Here is a 24,064-nt window from a genome sequence, read left to right on the forward strand (position 1 = left end):
CTAAGGAGGGGGAAGAGTATTCAGGTTTCCTCCACTTGGTTGACCCCTGCACTGTTTTTGTGAGGAAGGCCATGCCAGACAATGGTTTCATCTTTCCTGCTTGGGCAAATGCTAGCCTTGCTGGCTGGATTCGAGCTCTCTGACCTGCTGGACTGCTTTCTGCTTGTGCCTGGTCTCTTCTGCTCTTCTGCTCATCAGTCTCCGAGTCTTGGGGAGAGAATTTACACAGTTTCTAGGTCCATGATGTCACTTAGGTTGAGAAAAGGCCTAGATCCCTATTCTGTGGAGTTGGCTACAGCCTATTCATTTATTCATCCATGATGCTTCCATGCACTCATTTCGCTGGCTCATTCATTCATCCATCCACCCATTCATCATTCATCCATCCATCATCCATCCACTCATCCTTTATCCATCCATCCATCCATCCATCTACCCATCACATCCATCCAACATTTCTGATGCGTCTCTGTGTTCAGCTGTGTGCCGGGTGCTAAGTACTGGGGGTCAGATGTCCACAATTTGAGAGTCCCCTGGGGGCTGCTAAGGTGACCATGACCCTGGCAGATGAGGGAGCTGTGGCATGAGAACACTGCCACCTTCCTGGGCTTCTTTGTGGCCCCTGGGGTCAGTGCTCTTGTGTTGGAGCACTGTGCCCGGGGCAGCCTGGAGGACCTGCTGCGGAATGAGGCTCTGTGGCTGGACTGGACTTTCAAGCCCTCCCTGGTGCTGGATATGATCCGTGTGAGAACCCTTCTCAAACCTGGAGCTGTGGAGGCAATGGGGAGGGAAGGGAGACAAGAGATGCTCAGATTTCCTAGGCCTGGGCTCTTTCCACTTTGTCTAACTGAGAAAAATCTGACAGTGTGGCAAAGGGGGAGGGGGAGGCAGGAAGGTTTCCTGGGGTCGGTGGGAATTCTGAGAGAAGCAGGGGTCCTTTTCATTCACCACAGGCCTAAGGGACCCCCATTATTCCACTCCAGGGGGTGTGGTATCTGCACCATCGGCATTTCCCTCATGGCTGCCTCAAGTCCCGAAATCGTGTGGTGGCTGGATGCTTTGTGCTGAAGGTCACTGACCGTGGTTATGCAGAGCTCTTGGACGCTCAGCGGGCTCCCCACCCCTGGCCAGCCCTGGAAGGTCAGCTCAGGGGTGGGCAGGAGGCTGCCAGTAGGTTCTGAGGCCTCTGTTTAAACTGGGTGCTTGTGAGGCAAGGGGAGTGGGGAGATGTCCGGTGCTCCGGTACTTCCTGTGGTGTGACCTTGAATTAATGGTTTTTCCTCTCTGAGCCTCGGGGCCCTTACCTGTGAATGGGGAAGGACAGAAACACCTCCCTCCTCCGGGGCTGTAGGGACAGGACGATGACACCACATGTGTGAAGTGCCGCCCAGCTTGGGTGGTCAGTGGGTGACGGCTGTGTGGCCTCATCCTGTGATTGCAGAGCTGCTGTGGACAGCTCCGGAGCTGCTGTGGGGGCCCGGGGAACCTGGGCGGGGCACCCTCAAAGGAGACACCTTCAGTATCGGCATCATCCTGCAGGAGGTGCTGACTTGAGGCCCGCACTATGGTTCCCCAGGGCTCTCAGCGGAAGGTACAGCATCCTCCTCCTCCTTCCTTGGCCTGTCTCTGGCAGAAACCCCATGTAGTTGAGGAGCTCTGTGAGCATCAGGAAATTGGGGCCTGGAAATAACCACACAGACACACATGCCTGGTTTGACAGCAAGAATTGGGTTTCTTTGACTTAAACCAGGCAGCCTTCAGCAACTCTGCCAAAATGGCAGCTGACCAGCTCCAGGGCTAAAGACGTTGGTTTCTGGGTATAAGCCCAACCCCTTCCTTCCTCTCCCAATGTCATTGCCGTGTCCGGAGGTGCTCATGCCCTTACCACCGGGCTGCCCAGCACAGACTTTGAGTCTATGTAGACCTCAGTACTCCCCCTGGACCACTTACTTACTACATGACCTTACACAAATCACTTACCCTCTCTGAGCCTCAGTTTTCCCATCTTTATAGTGGGGATCAGATTTAAAAATGTGTCAGACATCCGGTCCATGCCTGATGTCACCAGTCTGTTCAGTATTTGGGGGCTTGGTCCTCTGCCTGAGTGGGGCTCCTTGAAGAGCACTTTTGTCCCCCTGCTTTTGGGTGTAATCACTCACACCTTCCTCATCATCACCTGGTCTTAGGCATTTTCTCTTCTGACCCAGTGCCAGGGCCCAACTTCAGAAATATTTCCTCCCCTTCTGTGTTATCTGTCAGGGCTCCCTGGACTCTAGGCTGCTCTTCTAATTGTCCCCCTGCTGCCTCTGTCCAGTTCCATGGACCTGTCTCACAGATACCCTGCATCTCGGCCTGCAGTACAGGCAGGGATGGAGCAGAACCCACCACCCCTCCCACCCCAGATGGATAATCTTTAACTCATGAGGAGGCCTGGCCTCGCTTCTTTTCTGCACAAAGCATTGCTCCATGAATAATGAGCATTCCAGGCCCCAGATTTATGGGGTGGAAGAGTGGGAAGGGAAGGGGCTTGGTCGTGCCACTTGTTCAACTCTCCTCAACTGCTCCGCCGCCCCTGGAAACATCTGCCTGCTGAGAGAGGGGGGACCAGCCGGAGGGGTCTGTCAGCCATGCCACCGTGCAGGGCCCTTCAGACTAGGGCTTCTCATGCTTTAGGGATGAGGTCTGGAACCCCAGGGTCACCCCTGGATTGGGCTGTCAGTCCTGGACCTGCTACTCCCTGGCTGCAGTTTTCCTGGTCTCAGGCAGTAAAATGTCAAGAGCATAGTCTTTGGGGGACACGGATTTGAGACCAGCTCCACACCAGTTCACCTTGTGACTCTGAATAAATCTCTTTCAGGCTCTGAGCCTCAGTTTTCTCATCTGTAAAATGGGGACTATGATGCCTGCCTCCCAGAGTATTTGTGAGGATTCAGTGAAATGCCTTAGACAAAGTGCCTAGCATACTGGGTGGTTTTAGGGGTGTGCTAGTGGGGAATCCCATGTTCTCTCCTGACTCTCCCAGTTGGAAGCAGACCTCCTTACTCTTAGAAATAGCATCTTTTTAAGATCCTGTGGTGGCTGGGGGGGATACTTGTGGTTTCCAAAGCACTTTCATATGCATTATGACATTGGACAACCCTGTGAGGTGGGCTAGTGCACTCTTTTCAGAGATGAATGAAGTGAGACTCAGAGAGGGTAAGGGACTCCCTAGCGGGAAGTCATGGGTCTAGGATTTGGGTGAGCTCAGTGCTCTTGCCCTAAAATCTCCTGGAGTCATCCACGGAGCAACTTCTCCACGGAGCTGGATGTGCAGCCTACCCTGTCAGCAGTCAGCAGGGCTGGTCCATCACAGTGATGCACTGGGTGTGGACAGCAGGCTCGGCATGGGGAGGGAACCCGAGACCCGGCCTGGACTGGGCCAGGGGTTCCCAACATGCTTGCCTGTGAGGACTCCACTTTAATGACAAAAAAGTTTGGAGCTTCACATGCTACTATTTGACTTTTAATATCCGCTGACTGAGGAAATGCCCAAAGACAAAAATCTGCTCTGAAATCAGCAACACTTCGAAATGGATCTGTATTTTACTCATCACAACACCATCCAAATACTTTTGAAAAAGAGCTGGACATGTGTGTGTGTGTGATCTATTATTGGTTCCATCTGCACACACTCCTTTGCAAGCACATACAGCTTCCCAGACCCTTTACTCAGAGGCCCTCAGGGTCTGACGCCTGCAGACCGGCAACCTCTGGGCAGAGAAAATTGTGCAGGCTGGGAGGCGATCAGGCTTAGTTCTGGCATCTGTTTGTTACTTACCCTGTGGCTGTGGGTGACCTAGTTCACCACCCCAGAACCTCAGTTTCCCTGTCTGTAAAATGGGACAGTGAATCATGGGCTGCCCCCAACAAGGAGGTCAGCCAAGGGAAATCCAGAAAGAAACTTTTCCTCACTGGTTCCAAGGGACCCACCTCCTCATTGTCTCTGAGGAGGATCACAGCGCTCCTCAGAGGTTAACCTGCTATACCTCTAACAGCCCTGTGCAGTCTGTACTATTATTATGCCTTTTTTTTTTTGCAGTACACGGGCCTCTCACTGTTGTGGCCTCTCCCATTGTGGAGCACAGGCTCCGGACACGCAGGCTCAGCGGCCATGGCTCACGGGCCCAGTTGCTCCACGGCATATGGGATCTTCCCGGACCAGGGCACGAACCCCCGTCCCCTGCATCGGCAGGCGGACTCTCAACCACTGCGCCACCAGGGAAGCCCCTATTATGCCCTTTTGATAGGTGAGGAAACTGAAACTCAGAGAGGTGGCATAACGTGTACAGAATATAAGTGGATAATCTCGAAGTCCCCTCCTGTGCCGCTGAGAGCCTGAGCTTGGTACCCAGCCTCACCTCCTCCCGGTGCTCCTGTGAATCTCTCAGCTCCCCCAGGCCCCACTACAACTTCCCGAGGTGGGGTTATTTCCATTGGTTGTTAGGTGGGGAAGCCAAGGCACAGAGCGATGGCAAGTGGCAGAGACGGAGCTGGATCGTTGATCTATCTGATCTGGACTTAGTCTGTGGTCTTCATCATGTGGAGCGGGGACAGGAAGATCCACAGCAGGGGTGGTCCTGGGAGAATAGTCATCATAATGGGGATAATGATAAGCAGAGAGTCTTCACACTTGTGGAGAGTTGGTACCAGACAGCCTCCAGGTGTCAGGGCTGGCAGAAAGAGCTGCACTGCACAGGTCTCGAGCACATTCGTGGTCATTGCTGGCAACAGAGCAGTAACAAGTTGTGCAGGGTTCAGGGGTTGGAGTGAACCTAGTACCCCGAGATCTAGCATCTGTCATCTCCTCCCTCAGCACCCCTCTTAAGAAGGCAGTTTATTAAGCTCATTTCACAGATGGGGAGACCGAGGCTCAGAGAGATTGCTGTCTTGTTCACCATCTCATAGAGAGGTGGTGGCAGATCCAGAATTCAAACCCTGTTCGCCTGTCTCCCAGGCAGAGACCCCTTCCCCAGCCACGCTCTGGGGCAGACCCAGGAAAACAGCGATCCTGGTCCACTGGCCAGCACATCCCGGGACACAGATCAGGGGGCTGAGGAATACACTCGGGGCCTGATGTCTGCACCCCACAGGCCCACCCTGCCCTCCGTCTCAGGATCCCAGGCCCACCCCTTCCCACCAGCCCTCCTGGGGACCTCAGCCCCACTGCCTGGCCCGTGCTTGTTGCAGAAATCATCAGGAAGGTGGTGTCTTCCCCTCCCCTGTGCCGGCCACTGGTGTCTCCTCACCGCGGGCCACCTGAGTGCATCCAGCTGATGGAGCAGTGCTGGGAGGAGGCTCCGGAGGACAGACCCAACCTGGACCAGATCTATACCCAGGTCAGTGTCCCCAGAGGAGCTGGCTGCTCACAAGAAACGGCTGATCGGTTCACCTCACTTTCCCCAGTGGGGGCCCCGCACTCTCCCCGGGGCCTGGAACCACTGTGCAGAAAGGGAGCAATGGGCCAGCATCGTCATCGCTGAGGGTGAGGCCTGAGATCCACCATCTGAGGAAAGCTTCCTCAGAACTCTGGGTTCAGGGACATTTGCCTTCCTGAGCACCAAGACCCGTGCTAAGTGCTGTGTTTACTTCATTTAACCCTAATGATAGCTCTCCGAGGAAGCATTGCTGTTATCTGGGCTCTACAAGAGAGAAATCCAGGCACAGTGAGGTGAGGGGACTTGCCAAAGGTAAGTGAGGGAGTGAAAGGTGGGGCTGGAACCCAAGCCCAGGTTTGTCTCTGCAGTGCTGATGCTGGGGACCCAACCCTGTGCTGGGCCTCCTGGCACCAGAGCAGAGGGGCCATTTGTGGCCGTGTAGGCAGCGCTGGTTCCCCGCATCAGGGAATGGAAGATGTGAGGGGGACTGGGGCCCCCCAGGCCTGCCTTGGGGACTGCATTGGGAGGGGGAGGCAAGCCCGTACGAGTTTGCAGGGCGGTGGTGGAGTGTGTGGGCCTGACTGAGCAGGGTAATGGCTCCCACAGAGCAACCCATCAAGCCTGAGGTGACATCTCTGTGCCTCCCGTTCCTGCCCTGCACTCCCCAGCCACAGGGGAACGTTGCCAAGGACAGGTTCAGTGAGCGAGAGGGGCTTCCAGACAGGTGATGAGGGAGAGAGAGGCAGGAAGACAGGAGAAGCACACAGGTGTCCTATGGGAAATCTGGACCTCAGAGTGAATGAGCTCTCAGTGGCCACTGTGAGGGTGGGTTGCAGAGCTAGGACGAGCAACCAGTTCTTAAAACACCAGCCTAGAATCTTTCCAGGGGTCAGAGATTGCCATAGCTAGCGAGGTGGGGGAGCAAGCTCTTGCCCTGAGTGAGGGGTGAGCCTGCCTAAGGCTCAGTGGCAGAGAAGGCAGAGACAGGCACATGATATACTTCACATGCAGAAGGTGAGAATTACATCACATTGTGGGGAGGCTAAGGGTCAGAAGGCCTGCATTCAGATCTATGCTGCCACTTACCTACTACTTGATCTTGGCCAAATTGATTGCACTGTTGAGCCTCAGATCTCCTTAGGTGATGCCTAGAAAGACTAACTCTGGTCTAACTTGACATGTTGGTGTGACCATCAAGTGAAATAACCAAGCCAAAAAAAAAAGTAATTTTCTGAGAAGAGAATGAGGATAAAGAGCACTGACCTTGAAGTCGAAAGACTTGGGCTGTGTTCATATAACATTGTTCTGGGAGTACCAGCCAATGCAATTAAGCAAGAAAATGAACGTTGTAAAGGAAGAAGAAAGTGATTGTTATTTGTAGATCCTATGATTTTGTTCCTGGGCAATGCAAGGGAAACAATGGAAAACACATTCCAAATGATAAAATAATTCAGAGGGGTGGCTGGTGATGACATTAATATATAATAGACCTCAGTTTGAAACTCTGTTCCACCACTATGTTGTCCTTGGCAAGTTATATTTCTTTGTTTTTTAATTTATAAAATAGGGGCCTTCCTTGCAGAGATGACCTTACAGTCAGCTTCTTGTCCATATTGGTGTCTCAAGGTCAGCAGCTGTCACACTCATGGCAACTGACCTCTAAAGCTTATGCCTCTGCTTTTGATGAGCAATACAAAATAGGTGCTCTTCAGGGGCTGCTGCTACTCCCTACCTTACAGACATTTGCCTGAGAGAAGCAGTATCAATGAAGGTTGGTTGCATACACATCTATACACACACAAAGGTCGAGATGCTGGATTTAGACAGGAATGAACCCCTCCACTTTGATCATCATTAATTTGCTTCTCCTACTGACTGCACTTTGGGAAGGTGCAAACCGCACTGGGGAAGTCTCCCTAGGAAACTGGGTGCCATATTTCCTATAAGGTTGTTGTTGAAGGTACAATTTATAACAGCATGTGAATGTCCTCTTATGAAGACCTGAGAGAGGTACTTCCCTCTGCTCAGCACCGGCAGTAGTTGTGTTCCTTTTGAGCAACTAGCTTAATACTCCGTTGTCTCACGGACTCCATAGATTATGTAATCTCTATTTCCCTCTTTGCTTTGTTGCCAGGAAGCTCATATCCAAAATTGTGACCAAATTCTAGCATGCATTTTGCATATAGACCTCACTCCTGGATTAACCTTTTTTTTTTTTTAACCTTTACTCTTCTTTGGTCCCAGCACCCTTACATATTTATTATTTTATTTTGTAAACAATTTTTTGAAAATGGAGAGAAATAAAGAGGTAGAAATAGATTATATACGTAAATAATCTACATACATTGCTTTTATCTACTTACCCATCTCTTCATCCATCCATCCACTTATCTTTGAGAACAAAGAATGCCTATTCCACAGTGTTTTCGTGAGAACCAATGTGTTTGTTAATGGTGATGCAATGCTGGGCAAACTTTCCTTTGCAAAGTTCTCTCCCTGCCTGTTCACCTCATAGAGAACCAACCCATTTTTCCTCCCAGCCATCTGTGCTTTCGCTTGTCAGAGTTACCATCCCTTGTCTATTACATATCTGCTCCCCACCATCTGGCTCTTCCAGGCAGGGACTATGTGTGGTTCATTCCTGTGGCCCAGATTCTCAACCTGAGGGCCGAGTGTGCTGACCTTCGTGGACAAATTGGGAGTTTCGTTCCATTTTCAGTTCAAAAGCATTAACCAAGGCAAGAAGACCAGTGTTGCTGACTCTATGCTGTGGATGCTGGAGAAGTATTCCCAGAACCTGGAGGACCTGATCCAGGAGTGCACTGAGGAGCTGGGTTTGGAGAGAGAGAAGATGGAAAGGTTGCTCTCTCAGATGCTCCTGCCGTGAGTGGACTTGGTTGTGCCTCTAGCCTCAGTGGCTCTGAGCATGGGACCTAGGACATAGTAGGTGTTCAGTAAATCTTGGTTCCATTAATTCATTCAATTCATTCATTGTTTATTTATCCAACATATTTTAATAGAATGCTTACATGTATTAGGCACTGTTGGGGGCACATGAGTGTTGAATTTCTACTGCCTCTTTCCCTAGGGAACAAGGACAAGGCACAGGGTCCCCCATCTGGCCTCAGAGGAAATAATGTCCAGAGAGGGGCAGGTATTTGCTGGAGAGGAGCCAGCACACCAACAGAGCTATCCCAGATCCCCTGACACTCAACCCAGGATTTTCCCCCAAATATCCCTCTCTCACTTCCAACTGTGGAAAGATGGTCCTCCCACCTTGTGACTCTGGCCCTTCCCATCCCTTCAAGTCTGTGGCTGAAGCTCTGAAAACGGGGACGACTGTGGAGCCAGCGTACTTTGACCAGGTGACCGTATACTTCAGTGACACTGTAGGCTTTACCACCATCTCAGCCCTGAGGGAGCCCACTGAGGTGGTGGGCTTGCTCAATGACCTCTACACACTGTTTGATGCTGTTCTGGGCAACCATGACCTGTGTAAGGTGAGAGGACCAAGAGGCAGGCATTCCATCTCTCCCTCCTCTATGTTGTGTTTGCATCATACATTTACTTCCTGTCATTTATTTATGCATTTTTTATCAGTAAGCTATTGCTGTGTAACAAATATCTCCCCAAACCCAGTGGTGTAAAATGATAAGCATTTATTATTGCTCACAAACCTATAGGTCCAGCTGGAAATGTCTCTGGACTCAGCTGGTCTCACTCATACATCTGTGGTCAGTTGTGGGTGAGAGGAGACTCTGCTGATCTTGGCTGGACTCTGGAGCCTTTGTTGAGATAACTCAGTTCTGGTCCACATGGTATCTCACCCTCTAGCAGGTGAGTTGGTATTGTTTACATGGTGTGGCAAAGTTCTGAGAGAGAAGGCAGAAGCCCAGAAGCCTCTTGAGATCTAAGCTGGGATCAGGCACATTGCTGTTTCTGACATATTCTATTGGTCAAAGCAAGTCAAAAGGCCAGCCCAGATTTAAGAGGTGGGGAAAGAAATTCAGCCTGTGCCAGGCAAGGGCCGAAAGGTGAGTCAGCTTCTGTGCCTGCCCTCGGCGAGCTCTCAGTGCTGGAGGCTGAGAGGGCCCCAAATCCATCTGGGAGTAGATGAATAAAGAGCAAGGAAGGCTTCCTGGAGGAGGTGTTGTCTTCCTAGCATTGTCCAGCCTGGGTGTGGTTGCTCCAGGCAAGCAATGGGGGAATAAAGTGCTAAAGCTTGAGGCTTGAGAGGGTGGACCTAGTAATTGGGAGGGATGCTGAATGGGTTGTGATGGCTAGACATGAAGTGGGCCAGTGGTGGGAGTGGGTGGTGGGTGGGAGATGATGGAGTGGGCAGCAGGGGCCTTGGCAGAGCCGTCAAGGTCCTCCACAATCTAGTCCCTGTGCACCCCTAGATTCTGGGTTTGAGTCCCACCCTGAACACCAGCTTCTATGTCACTTTGTCTTCCCCTCTCTGGACCTCTGTTTCCTTATCTATAAAACAGGAATAATGACTCCAGTCCAAGGGGTTCACAGATGATGGGCAGATCCTCTCCCCCTGGTAGAAGTGCTGTGTAAACTGTGAGCCTGTGAAAGTGAATAGCTTTCTGCCCTCTACGCCTGCTTTGGGGGCCTTCCCACCCCACCCCTGCCCCTATTCTGATCCAATAGTTAGGGGGTCCTAGGTCAGCCTCAGACACAGTGGATGAGGTGGGGAGGAAGCTCCAGGAAACAGCCATACCCTGGCTCCCCTGGCCTTAGCCTTCGTTTGTGACATGCCAGCCCCCTTCCTGCCACCGCCCTCCAGGAAAACCGGGACTGGGGAGGGCCAGGCCCTGGGCTGAAGCCAGGATGGAAAGGATGCATGGGCAGGAAGTTTCAGAGGAAAGAACTAACTCTTTGAGGTGTGAGGAAGTCTGCTGGTAGCATTACATACAGTGTCCCGACAACAGTAATCGCCAGTACTTATTGAGTGCTTACTGTATACCAGACACTGGTACACAGTCTAGATGCCTTATATGTATTAACCCATTTGATCATCATAACAATGTATGAGGTAGATAATAGCACCCCTAATTTACAGATGAAGAAACAGGTGGTTAAGCAGCTTGTCTAATTACATAGTCCCAGCAGAATGTGAAGCTGAGGCTTGAACTTGGGCATTCTGGTCCTGTAACCCCGCTTCATCAGGGCTCACCATCCCGGGACTCGGACAGCCTCAGGATAAAGTCACAGGTTCGTAGCGGCCCCTAAGGCCCTCCAGGAGCTGGCCCCCCTCCCTCCCCACTGCATCTCCGCACTCCGCCCCTGCAGTCCTCTGTATTCCTCACACAAGCGTTGCTCTCTCTAACCACAAGGCCTTTGCACATGCTGTTCCCTCCTTCTGGAGCCCTGCTCTCTCTCCCCTTCTGCTCCCTCCTGGTCTCAGGTTAGCTTCCCTGCCCTCCCAGACATGGTTAAGAGCTCCTGTGTGATGCTCTCATAACTACCCTTGGACCTGTTGGTTCCAACCTAAACTGCTCTGTCCCCAGTGCTTGGCAATGTCCAGTACATGGTAGGTCCTCAGGAAACATGTGCTGACTAAATGAGGAGCTCACTGAGGCCCAGAGAGGGAAGTGCCTTGCCTGAGGTCACAGAGCTGGTAGGTGACAGAGCCAGGACAGGAAAGTGCCATGTCCACCACCACCGCCCAGCTCTGTCCACTACCCCACACTGACCCGCGGAAACCTGAGCCACTGGAATTCCCAGCACACATCTTCCTTCGCATTCCCCGTTCCTGCCCCAGCCCATGGTCTGAGGCATTCTCTGTCATGCTGGCTGAGTTTCCCTCTTGCCTCCAGAGCTACCGTGGGCCCCAGGAAAAGATTCCTCATCTCGTCTTGCTGAGCCCTGCAGCTTTGATGTGCCCTGAGTCACCCCTGACCTTGTCTCTTCCTCCCCTGCTAATCTTTTCTCACACATGTGTCCCTCCCAGCTCTGAATCACGCTTTCTGATCTGCTCTGAACTCTGGCCAAGAGGTCTGCATCTTTCTGGCAGAGTGAAATGAAATAAAACAAGGCCTGCACACCCATCCAGATGTGGGGAAACAGGAGGCCAGGTCCGCCCCATGTGCAAGCGCATCTCTCATCGCTCACGCAGCCGCCTTGGTTTCCCCTCCGTCCCAGCAGGATCTGATTACTGCTCTTTAATCCGGTCTGGGCTGGGAGGCAGCCAGGCGATCATTTCCTGGTCCCACAGGGGTCTGTGGTTCCCTGCCAGCACGCGCTGAGTGAGCACTTTCATGGACATAACTCTGGAGCAGGGCTTGAGTGGGCTGCGGGGGAGGAGAGGGTTTACCTCAGCCACTCCGCCTGGCGGGTGGGCGTGGCCCCGGCCATACTGCTGAGCCACCCTGGGCACATCACTTCACCTCTCTGAGCCTCAAGTTCCCATTTGTAAAACAGAGGTGAAAGTGCCTATGGCTTAGGGTGGTTCTGCAGATTAAGCAGTGTGAGAGGAATTGCTGTCGTTCCTACAAACACGACAATGAGCACCAGCACGTGCACGCGCTGACGCCTCCCCTTGAAAGCACAGAATTGCGGGGGGTATAGATATACCACTTAAATGTCTACAGAGGACTGGCCTGGCCTACGGATTGTCACAGGATATCTCATTTAACCCTCGAAATGCCCCTCAGAGGGATGCATTATTATCCCTACTGTACAGATGAGGATACAGGCTCAGAGAGGTGGGTGACTCGCCCAAGGTCACACAGCAAGCCAGTGGTGGAGTTAGAATTCACCTCCGTGTTTGTTAGTATGGAAACCTTTGCACCCACCTCTCCTCTGGCTGTGTTCTCCCAGCTGCAAAAGGACCACACCTGTGCACAGGGAGCTGCGCAGCCCTCGTTTGTAGCTGAGTGCCCCTTACGACAGGAGTCTCTGAGTGATCGTCTTTGTGAGTCTGAGCTCCTAAAGGGCAGGGCCTGTGCCTGGTCATCTTTCTGCTGCTGGGGTTATAGGGATGGTTATTAATTACGCCAAACTCTCCCTTCCAGCTTAGGTGGCAAGCAGGTGGAGGGCTAGAGGTCAGCTTAGCCGCTTGGAGAATGTGGTCTGGATGTGTGGCCACCTTGGGGCTTTCTACTGCTCCTCCTCCCCAGTTTGGGCCTTGGATCACCCATCTGAAGCAGTGCTGGGTCCCCAGAGCTGGTGTCTCTTCCTGAAGTGCAGCTGCACACCTGGTGGGCTGGAAGAGGGGCTAGCAAGCAGTAGATCTCCCAGGCTACCTCTGGGAAGCAGGACCTGGCCCAGACACACGTGCTGACCATGTGCAGGGCAGAACAGAGGGAAACCCCACATAGCAGGCAGATTCTCCCCAACAGAGAGAGAGAAAGAGCCCAAACCATGTGCATCAGGAGGCAGCATAGCATATGGGCTCTGGAGCTAGACTGAACAAGTTCAAATCTGTGCTGTGTGACGTTGGCGAGTGACTTAACCTCTCTGGCCCAGTTTCTGTCTGCAAAATGGCAATAGTAATACTACCTACCTCACAGAATTCTTGTGAAGACCTAAGTCTTGTAAAGGGTTTGGAATAGCGTCTGGTTATATGAGTAATAAGGGAGCACTTGCTTAGACCTTCTTCCAATCTTGCCAATCAGATGATGCATTCGTCCTCCTGCGGGGAAGAAGGGTGTGGGCAGGGGGAAAGCCAGGGCTTGCTCATCTTTTTCCCGGGGGCGTGGGGTGGGAGGTCTCTCTCCTCTGTGGAAATGTACACAGTGGGGGACAGCCCTTCCCCTGACCCAGCCACATTCAGACCAGCCCACAGTAAGTGAAGATGATGGGGAGGGAGGGAGATGGAGGTTACAGCCCTGAGGAAGGAAACATCTTTTCCCCAGCTGGTGACCGGGGAGATTTAATGGACTCGATGCAGTGAAAACTGGGCTGATGGACGGCTTGGATCTCACCAGATAGGGACTGGGGGAGACCATTTTAGGCAGAGGGACTAGACCATCAGGGCCTGGAGGTGAGCAAGCGCTGAGTGTCTCTGCGGGAAGCAGGAAGTTTCCCGTTTGGCTGAAACGTGGGAAACCAGGAGCAAGAGTTAGGAATAAGTCAGGAAATTCTGCGAATCATGGGAGTCCTTGATTGCTAGCTCCATGGGGAGTAAATTTTAAGCCTCTTGCTGTAGGGAGGACATTTAAGTGTATGAGCAGAATGTGGCATGATTAGGGCAGATCACTTCCCGGTATTGGGGCAGGGATATTCTGGGTGAGGGAAAGAGCTGGGGGACATAGGTAGTAGGGCACAGTCCACAGATAATGGTGTGCGAAAGAAATTTATTGAATTATAGCACCCCCTGTGGGCACGAGAAGCATCATCATTATTATTACTGTCTACCAGGTGCTGAGGGAGAGTGGCTATCCCTGGCCAGAGGGAAAGCTCTCATCCACAGGTCCGAGGGATGCCTGCATGTGCCTGCTGTAGGAGTGGCAGTGCGGGAGCTGGGCTCTTTAACCTGCAGATGGGAAGACTTGGGGTATAGAGTTGCTGTCTTCAACCTTGGCTGGCCTGGCCTGTGGCAGGGGAGAAGGCCACGGTATACATCTGTGTCCCCAGCACCTGGAACAGGGCCTTCAGAATAGAGAATGAGCTTCAGAATAGGAAAGAACTGTGGCTTGAGTTCAGGGGGTAGAGCTGGAACCAGCAGGTGAAAGGCAGGTTACCATTCAACTCAACTTTTGTAAATCAGAGTTGCCCCGAGGGAGAAGAAGCCACCTCAGGAAGGAGACGTGAGCAGGACCGGACAGCCATGGGGAGGCAAGTGGGTGGCCTTTAAAGTCCCCCCTAATTCTGAGACTCTGGGATTCTATCGTTTCCAAAAGCATTAGCCCAGGAGAAGATGATGATGATGATCGTGGTGGTGATGGTGTTGGATGGTGATGGTGATGATAATGATGATGATGATGATGGTAACAAGAGAAGTCTCTGTTTATTGAGCATCTGTGACAAAACTGGCTCTTAAATCTTTATCTTTAATATGCATTTCATATAAGAGGAACTGAGGCTTGCACAGGTGAAGTGGCCTGACCAAGGTAAATGGCAGAGCCGGGGTTTGTATCCACATCTCTTGGATTTCAAACGCTACATTCTTTTTAGTACACCTTGGAAGGCCAAGGGTTTGGGAAATAGGCTGTATATCCAATATACATGCACTCCTCTCCAGATGAAGCCCTGATCTGCTGCTGCGGCATTGTGCAGATGGGGCACCCAGGGCTGCTGCCAAGGAGCTCATGGTCTGGGGTCAGAGGTAAGACCTGCAATTCAGACAAAGGTGATCTGAAATGTGCAGGTCTAATTATTGCCAGAGCGGCTGGGATGGGAGGCCTGGGAAAGATGGCACTGTTCGCCAAAGACTTGAGGGCTGGGTCAGGGGGTCCAGAGAGGTGGCCTTGTGTGGGATGTGGGTCAGTCCAAGGAGGGGGCGTCTTGTCCTGGAGCATGAAGGCTGTGACTTCTAGGTGGAGACCATCGGGGATGCCTAAATGGTGGTAGCAAGGCTGCCCTGGTGCAACAGGAGCCAGCATGAAGCTGAGATCACCAACATGGCCTTGGACATCCTCAGCTCTGTGGGCGACTTCCGGATGAGGCACGTGCCCACTGTGCCCATTCACATCAGGGCTAGACTGCACTCAGATATGGACTTGGGGCTGCGGGAGTCTCCCAACCCTGCCTGGGACGCTGGCTGGGGCAACCCCAATGGCGTGCTTCTGGAATCCTGAGATTCTAAAAATCCATAATAGAAAATTTTTACAATTCTTTTTTTCTTCTATTATTTTAAGGTCCTAAGATGTCATAAATCAAAGAATCTGTGATGCTCAGATTCACACACATATATATTTTTTATCTCAACATCTGTCAAGGTCATCTAAGTCCATGCTGAGGAGCTGATGGTCTGATGGAAGAGGCAGAACAGAGACCTTCTGTGGTCATGCAAACAAGTCAATATTTGCTGGGAGGGGACTAGGAGAGACCTCAGGGTCTCTACTATAGAATATCCTTCTCGTGCCCTCACCCCTTCCTCTCTCCATAACTTCATCTGTGGGATAAAGTCCAAACTCCCCACCCGCCTCATAGCCTCCAAGGGCCTTGCTATTCTCTCCAGCCACATCTCCCACCACTTTCCACTTTGTATTCTGTCTATACCCAGCCACTAGCAGTTTCCCACAGGCATGTGGGCTCTCTGCCTCTGTGCCTTTGCACCTGCTGTTCCCTGCTGACTCATTTTCTCATCCTTCAAGACACAGTTTAGGTACTGCCTCCTCCAGGAAGTCCTCTGGGCTGGGTCAGAGTCTTCTTTCTGGGCTGGCACAGCCCTGGTGCTTCCCTCTTCACAACACTGATTAGCATTTATACGTATCTCCCCACCAGGCTGGGAGCACATTAAGAGCAGAGCCTGGCTCCAATTTATCTGTGCCCCCCTACCCCCAGCCCACAGCCTGGCTTAGATGTCATCTCCTCTCTGGGTGTTCTTGGAGATTCCATACAGCTTCATCCTCACACCCCAGCTGGAGCCCAAGATGTGAGGTGGGGACAGCAGTCTGGGGAGAACTGGAGGGACAAGAGTGTTGTAGAGACTTCTCTTGGGTCCAGGACCTGTTGGAGCTCACTGGGCACAACTGAGTTTCAGGGCCCTGCATGGTGGGGGTTGTAGGTCTCACCATGCCTCAGTACTGCCTCTTTGGGGACACAGTTAACACCGCATCCCAGATGGAGTCTACAGGGATACGTGAGTGTCTCATATTTCTATCCTAGGGAAGCCCAGGGAAGGACTCTCTCAATGACCCCTGCAGCCTGGCTATTTGAAACAGTGCTTAGTAACCAAATCACCGCCTGGTGGCAGCGTACCCTAGTTATCAGTAAAACAACTAGAAGGAGATGATGTATGTCACTGGTTCTTTTAACTTTGCGCAGGGCTTTTGTGATGATCTCATGAGAGAATTAGCAGGGAAAACAATGACTCCAGAGGCAGGAAACTTGGGTCCTCACCCTGACTGGGTCCGGTGTGCTTAGTGTCCTTGAGCAAAATGCTCTTCCTCTAGGTCTTGGTTTCCCCATCTTTCCAATGAGTAGACCCCTTTCAATTAAAAAAAGATACACCGTTTTAGACCCTTGCTGGCAGCAGGAGCCTCTCTGATGGCCTGGCTAGAGCAGCTGAAAAAACTGAGCCTTTGCTCCTGGCTGCACAGGTTGTGTGCTCCCTCATGTCGCTCAGTACGTATCCTGCTTAATCAGATGTGTGGCCCTAGAGGGGAGCCCTGCCCTTAAAAGAAAAATAACTGCTTATCTGCACTGACTCAGCCTTCAAAGACTTCCCTACAAGTAGAGATTATGTTCCTAGGGTTCTGACTTCATCTTGAGTTCTCCTTAACAATCAATCCATGTAGTTTCCTTTCCCTTGAGACCTCCACTTTAGTGCCCAGCAATCTACTAGGGGGACAAGAGGGCCAGGCAAAAGGTACTGCATGAATCAGAATTGTGTGCATGACTGGCTGGAACTGGGGCTGCTACAGGCTCTTAATGATTTTACCAGACACTGGGTAATGCTGTCACCAGGTGGTAACTTGACTACTACCTTTCTTCTCAGCATACCGAATTCATAAGCACCGCCCAGACACGGCTCAGCCTGGATGAAGGCTACAAAATTGATATCAGAGGCCAGACTGAGCTAAAGGTGAGAGACTTTCTTTCCTGGGATTGATGGGAAATGTCTCCAGAGGTCCAGTTTCTGCGGGCAGCAGGAGAGATTCTCATCTGACTGACGTAGCTAAAGGAAATGCCGGCCTGGGAGCTGATCACCTTTAATGTCCTCCTCACTCCCCAAATTCTAAGGAAACATTTCTTCCAGGGAGCCCCTCTCTCATTTGGCTCCTCATAAGGAGAAGGGCCGGGGCAGAGAAGTTACTTCTCTTGATGACCTACCTGGGCAGCACGCTGGTGCACCACAGACAGTAACATATTTATTACCACAGAAATAATGAAAGGAAGATCCACGTCCCCATTTTACATTTGAGGAAACTAAATTAGAGAGGCAAAGAGACTCACCCAAAGTCACACAGCTGAATCCTAGGTCTGGTGGCTCCAAAGCCTGTGCCTTCTCCATAGCCCTGTTGGGCTCTTACTCATCCTTCAGAACCCTAGCACAGACCTTAGCTCTCACTGAAGCCTGCCCTGACCCAGGAATGTCCCTCTTCTTCCTTTCCCCCAGAAATAACTGTCATGCCTTCTCTGTGCACCCACCAGTCCCACAGCTGGCCCTCTGATGTTGTCAGTGTGATGTTGGGTTGTACCTGCCCATCAGCCCTCAAAGGCAGAAATTGGTCTGTCACGTCCGCATTCTTTTTTTTAATGTTAACGTTCAGTAAGGTAATGGTACCATCCTATGAATGACTTTTCTTCCTACCCCACCGCCTTTCATTTCCCCAATTCCTCAGCTAGAGCCAGGCCTACTGGAGTGACTGGAGCAGCTGGGGCATTTAAAGGCCCAGGGTTGCAACTGGGCCCCAGAAACTGGGGGACTCCCGTGGGGGGCTCCACAAGACTCACTTCATTAAACGGTGAAATGTCAGAGCAGCAGCTCAGAGAGGAGCAGTAACTTATCCAAAGTCACACAGCCTGTGAGGGCCAGCGTAAGCGGAATCCTTTGCTTTGGAGGCTGAAGTGATGGGCGAGTGGAGTAAGGGCAGGCTGTCTTGTCTGGGGGAGTCGGCACTAGATGTCCTAAGGAGCAGGGGATTCTGATGACAGAAGGGGATGCAGAGTGGGAGTGGGGAGGGCAGCATGCCAACCTCAGGTTCTTTGGGCTGACCTGAGGGATCCAAGGGACAATACCCATCCCTGGTCCAGGTGGCGTGTGAAACTTCTAGGACAGCCCATCCTGACCCCCCAGGGAGCTGCACCCCCATCCCAGGGGAGACCACTGTATCCTTCAACAGTTTGGGAGAATCACAAATCACAGAATCCTGGGATCTTAGCATTCCATGACTGCTGGTTATAGAACTCATGATTCATTATTTATTTATTTCTCTAACGGATAAATATTAATTCATTTAATCCTCACCACTCTATGAGGTATTCAGGAAACTGAGGCACAGAGAGGTGAAGTAAGTTGGCCAAAGTCACACAGCTAGAAGTGACAAAACCAGCTTGTGTTCACAGAAAGGCCCCCAGACAGCCCCAGAACCAGGATTTGGACCCAATCTGCCTCTAGGCTCTAGGCTGTTTTCCTCCCAGTTGTGGGAATCGTGCCTCTGCCCTGGCTCTCTGCTTGAGAAGGTATGTTCAACTCTTTTTCTCTTTCTTCCAGGGGAGGGACTTCAAGGAGGCCTACTGGCTGGTGGGGAAGGGGGGCCTCCCCAGACCCCTCCCCACACCTCCGGACATCAAACCCCGGGTGAGTAAGTGGAATTTCCCCCAAAGCTTGGCCTCTGTTGTTTGAAATTTGATACTTGTTATTTTTCTGATTATAAAGGTATTACCTGCCTAGCGGGGATAACTTGGAAAATACAGAATTCTTTAATGATTAAATAATCGCCGTCTTTCCACTCCTGAGAGACAGCCACTGTTAGCACTTTAGCGTGGTTCCTGCCAGCCTGTTTCTGATGTCTATGTCGTGGATGAGATCATGCTGCCTCCATAACTTCTCATTCTGGTCTGTGCTCTCCTCTCAGCATCCTGAGCACCCTGGGTATCATTCAGAGCACTTTACCCACACTTGTAGTTACAGCATCAGGATTGCAACATGTGGCGGCCGTGATTAGCTCACCCTCCCTCTTGTCACGCAGCATGTAGAGTCTTCCCATTCTGAGCCCGTTACAGGTGATACGTTGATAAATATCACTGGGCGTTTGTCATTCAGACTATTTCCGCAGGGGGTATAGCTCAGTGGTAAAGCATTTGACTGCAGACTATTTCCACAGACGAGGAATTTACAGATCAAAGGCCCTCATATTTTAGGGGCCAAAAGAAGCAGATTCTCAGAGTTGGTGCCTGCCCTGCAGTTGGGCTCTTTCCTTTGTCCTCTGTCCTTTGCGACCCCATGTCCTTCACTGAGGGCAACACAGGTGAGATGGGGGAGCGGGGGAAGCAAGAACATTTTACTGCAACGTGCTGTTCCTCACTCTTTTCCACTCAAGCACCGGGCGGTCCACAGGGGGCCACAGGGTGCAGGTGCTGCCCATAGCTGAGAATTAGTTTCCTAGAAATGAGGCAGCCCAGGGGCCCACAGGGGCCCACGGGCTGATTCCACCAGTGGGTGGCTGGCCTGGGGATGGACAGAGCCCCATCAGGGGCCCACAGCACGACCACATCAGAGCTTCCTGCCCAGGGTCTTTCCTTCATTAGAACTTCCAACTGACACCTTGCAGCAATTCCAGGGTGGCCCCCTCCCATCTCTCAAAGACCAGAAACGTGTGGGGCACACATGGGCTTCCTGGGAAAAAACCAGCACTAAAGCAGCCTAGGCTGTGCATCCTCCAAGGGGAAGGATCGATATGGACAGGAGCTGAGGGCCGTCAGAGCACCCCTGCCCCCCAGCTATCAGGCTGCCCCCAGGCCTCAGGACCCCAGGGAACCCGGGCAGAGCAGTGCCTGGGGGCAGGCAGTGCCCTGTTCATCTTCATCCCTGAGTGCCCTCCCTGACACACACTGGGGTCCAGTGAGGTAGGGAAGATGGGCATATGGAGAAGCCCTCAGGGTGCAGCACACACACAGATGCACCCTTTTTATAAGGACACTCCAGATTCCTGGGGGCAAAACCAGCTTGTGTTCACAGAAAGGCCCCCAGACAGCCCTGGGTCCTTCAACTTTGCAGACGGTTTGCCGGGAGAGGACCGGGCTCGGGACTGGCTGTGTGACGTGGGGCAGGTCCCTGACCTCCCTGGCCTTCCCGTGGGCCACAGCAGCCCCAGGAGAGCATCTGCGGCCCCTCACCCTGTCCAGTCCCTCTGGGTCCTCCACTCCAGCTGCCGTCCTCTGACCTCACAGCCGTTGGGCCTCCACCCCACTTCTGCCTCCATGGGCAGCCAGCCTTCTCAGAAGGCCCGTCTGCTGACGCTGACTTCACTTCCTCATCTTCCTCTCCTGCCGGGCCTCGCAGCCTGACTTCCACCACCACTCACCCAGAAGGCTCTGTGAGGTCACCGGTGCCTTCCACCCATGTCACCAGCTCCGTGGGCAGTTTTAGTTACCAGCCTGATTGCATGGTAACATTTCCCCGGCCTCCCTCTTCCTAGAAAGGCTCTCCAAGGCCTCCTCGGCGCCCTCGCTGTGCTTCCCTGTCTCCAACTTCTCCCCCCTGGGCTCCCCGGCAGCTCTTCTCCTCTCCCCAACTCTTCCTTCCTGGGGCTGCACAGGGCTCCTCCCCAGGGCATCCTTTCCTATCCTGATGCTGATGACACCCCTTCTGGGTCTTGGCCCCAGACCCCCTCCATAGTTCTTTCGGAGCTCTCATGGGACCCCAGACCCACCAGGTCCATCTGGCAGCCTGGCCTCCACCAGAGTTCTCTTCTTGTGGGTGGCCTCGCCACCCTCAGTCAGAAAGCCGGACACTGTCCTGGAGTCCTCAGCAAGTCCTGGAGCTCTGCTTCCATCACAGCCCGAGGCTGACGACTTCTCCATCACCCCCGCTCTCCTGGTCACTGTGGGGACTCTCGCCATTTCCCCTCATCCATCTCTGCCCGGCAGCCAGAGCAATCTTTCAATAAAACACAAACACGTTTCACATGGAAGTTCCATGTTTCACACCCTCGGGGTCTTCCTACCTGAACTCTTTCATGCTGCCTCTGAGGTCCTGCTCTGTCCGGCCTGGGCCTGCCCCTTGGGCTCAGCTTTCCAGCACCTTCTGCTGTGAGTCACCTCCTCGGGACCTCCCTGCTGCTCCTCAAGACACACCGAGCTTCCCACCTCAAGACCTTCGTTCTCGCTGTCCCCTGGCCTGGTCCCTCCCTATCCTGCAGGTCTCAGCTCTGTTGCTGCTTCCTTCACGAGGCGACTCTCATCACACACTCTAATTGGAGCCCTGCTGCAGCCGCCATCCCATCTCCCAACACTGTGTCACTGTAGCACTTGGTTTTCCCTGATATTTCTTGCTGATGCATTTATGGAACTTTCCCCCAGGAGAATCTGGCTGGCCGATATGCCTGCGGGTCTGCCAGTGGCAGGCACCCAGGGAGGTGAGCTCCCAGCCCTGATCCAACCCACCCCATCCTAGGAGTGGGAACCAGCAGGTCTGGCAGCCATTCGTCATCCTGAGCTCTCTCAGCTGATGACGTTTCCACTCCAAGCCAGAATCTTTAGAAAGTGCCAGCAACATTTTCATCTTCTTGACTCAGGGAGGGAAGAGAGCGGAGATTAGCCCCAGTGAGCTCCACCTGACCTGGGAGCCTCCCAGGCCTCTAGGCAGCAGGGAAGAATCCCACACCCACCTAGGCCCACAGGCTCAGATCCAGCAGGTGGGCGCACAGGGGCCCGAGCACCCAAGTGCACCTGCATACTCATACACACACTCCACCTGGCGTGGGCATCAGATACATACAAATGTGGAAACACTACCACATGCCCCTCCGTTTGCTTGGAGATGAGGTCACAGATAGATCCACAGAAACACAGACAGACATGCAGGCAGACACACAGAATCTCTGCAGGAAGGGCCAGCTGGATGGGAACTTGTCTTGGACTTGTGTTTATGAGGCAGTTACCAAATTTTTACTTGAACTGTGTGCTATAGCTTGATTTTTTTTATTTTTATTTTTTTTAAAATATATTATTAATAGACTTTATTATTTCCTTTGCTGTACGCAGGCCTCTCACTGCCGTGGCCTCTCCCATTGCGGAGCACAGGCTTCAGACGTGCAGGCTCAGCGGCCATGGCTCACGGGCCCAGCCGCTCCGTGGCATGTGGGATCCTCCCGGACCGGGGCACGAGCCCGCGTCCCCTGCATCGGCAGGCGGACTCTCAACCACTGCGCCACCAGGGAAGCCCCTATAGCTTGATTTTTAAGTCAGGTTTTCTAAAGTTGCTTTTATCCTCACTTTCTGTATTTGCCATATCTGCAGAAGTTATTTATCTTTATATTTGGAGATGTTTGGAGAAGCTGGTGGAGATCAGGGGAAGGGGACCAAACTCCCCACCCCCTTCACGTTTTGGTATAGCCACAACCCAGGCAGCAGTGCCTGCAGATGGGCCTCCCATCACGTGTCACAGAGACACTCCACACAGGGGCCCCTTTTCTCCACTCTGCCCCGACAACCAGGCTCAGAAGTATCCCTGCCAGGTTGCTCTGAGGCCCTGGCTGTCACTCACAGCCTTGCTCCCTTCTCCGTGCAAAGGCGATAACCCCATTCTACGCTCCTCTGGGCACACGTGGGAAGCAGACGAGAAAATGAAAGTGTACGCAGGCTCAGGGGCCAGTGTCCCTATCCTGATTTGTATCACAGAACCCCTCACTGCAGAGCATTAGGGGACAAAGCTGGGGCTAGCTGCCTATCTCCTGGGAGGCCTCTGGATTCAAAGCCACAAATGCAAATGAGTGAGTGGCACTTCACCTTCCTGGGCCTCGGTGCCCTAAAGTTCAAAGTGCAGAGGGCAGTGGTATGCCCGTCACAGGGCTGCTGCAGAGATCAGGAGAAGCCAAGGAATGTGAGGGGCTCCTTGTAAGCAGCTGTGGGCTCTAAACGCCCACCACTGTTGTTCTGGGTGGGGTTTATTATTATTATTATTATTATTATTATTATTATTATTATTATTGCGGTACACGGGCCTCTCACTGTTGTGGCCTCTCCCGTTGCAGAGCACAGGCTCTGGATGCGCAGGCTCAGCGGCCATGGCTCACGGGCCCAGCCGCTCCGCGGCGTGTGGGATCCTCCCGGACCGGGGCACGAACCCGTGTCCCCTGCATTGGCAGGTGGACTCTCAACCACTGAGCCACCAGGGAAGCCCGGGTTTATTATTCTTGATTGTCCTTTTCCCCTAGGGACACCTGGCAGGACCTCATAAACCAAGAAATCAAGGTGGCCTTTGCCAAAGCCCACCAGAGCAGAGACGGGCCCTGGAGCTCGGGGAGGGCCTCGGCCAGGACCTGAGGAGAGGGACGGAGCAATGTCCAGCCCAGAGACTTCTGTGCCTGGACACCCCTAAGCCCTCTCCCTGCTCCACTCCCAACAAAGAACTCCCTTGGGAGCTCCCTGGCGGCCAACAGGGCACTCGTTAATATGTGCCCTAGAGTGATAGTAATTGATGCGTTCCTATGTGAATCCTACAGGTAAACTTGCCTCGTGACACAGAAACAATAAAAATAGAAATATTCTCTCCTTTCCCAGAGCGCTTTGTTCTGGACAAATGGTTCTGACTCTGAGAGCTTGTTATAGAGCTCACTATTCCTTCCATTGAGGACACCGTCCGCATCATACAGCCGAGGTGCCCAGGCCCCAAGGGAGGAGGTCATTTGTCCTGAGTGGCACAGCTGCCCCGGGCAGAAGCAAGACGGGGACCAGGAGCTGGAGCCAGGCAGTCGAGGGCTCCAGGAGCCACTGGACCACCTGCTCACATTACACCACTTCTCAGAGCCTCTGTTTTGTCATCTCTGAAATGGGTGTGGAGTGGGCCCACACGAGGCTTGTTCCTG

The 24,064-nt window shown here is 52.7% G+C and overlaps 1 protein-coding gene across 15 annotated transcripts in view; it reads left to right on the forward strand.

Annotated features, from left to right (window-relative positions):
• Positions 1-23,738, forward strand: part of LOC309807904 (uncharacterized protein) — an 84,787-nt gene extending 61,049 nt beyond the window's left edge. For 8 of the 15 annotated variants that reach the window (XM_082627883.1, XM_082627879.1, XM_082627880.1 and 5 more), the window contains 7 exons: positions 5,227-5,375; positions 5,647-5,726; positions 8,134-8,297; positions 8,503-8,779; positions 17,029-17,115; positions 18,748-18,834; positions 23,414-23,738. In XM_082627883.1, the coding sequence (XP_082484009.1) occupies positions 8,678-8,779; positions 17,029-17,115; positions 18,748-18,834; positions 23,414-23,650 (513 nt within the window). In that variant the 5' untranslated portion in view covers positions 5,227-5,375; positions 5,647-5,726; positions 8,134-8,297; positions 8,503-8,677 and the 3' untranslated portion in view covers positions 23,651-23,738. Of the gene's footprint in view, positions 1-4,196; positions 4,287-5,226; positions 5,376-5,646; positions 5,727-7,326; positions 8,298-8,502; positions 9,252-15,304; positions 16,900-17,028; positions 17,116-18,747; positions 18,835-23,413 lie in introns of those variants that run through there. The other 7 variants (XR_014294692.1, XR_014294694.1, XR_014294695.1 and 4 more) reach the window with 5 other exon arrangements.
• The last annotated feature ends 326 nt before the right edge of the window (positions 23,739-24,064 follow it).

This window comes from Mesoplodon mirus (genome assembly GCF_964341445.2).
Source record: "Mesoplodon mirus genome assembly, chromosome: 7".
Taxonomy (NCBI): domain Eukaryota; kingdom Metazoa; phylum Chordata; class Mammalia; order Artiodactyla; family Ziphiidae; genus Mesoplodon; species Mesoplodon mirus.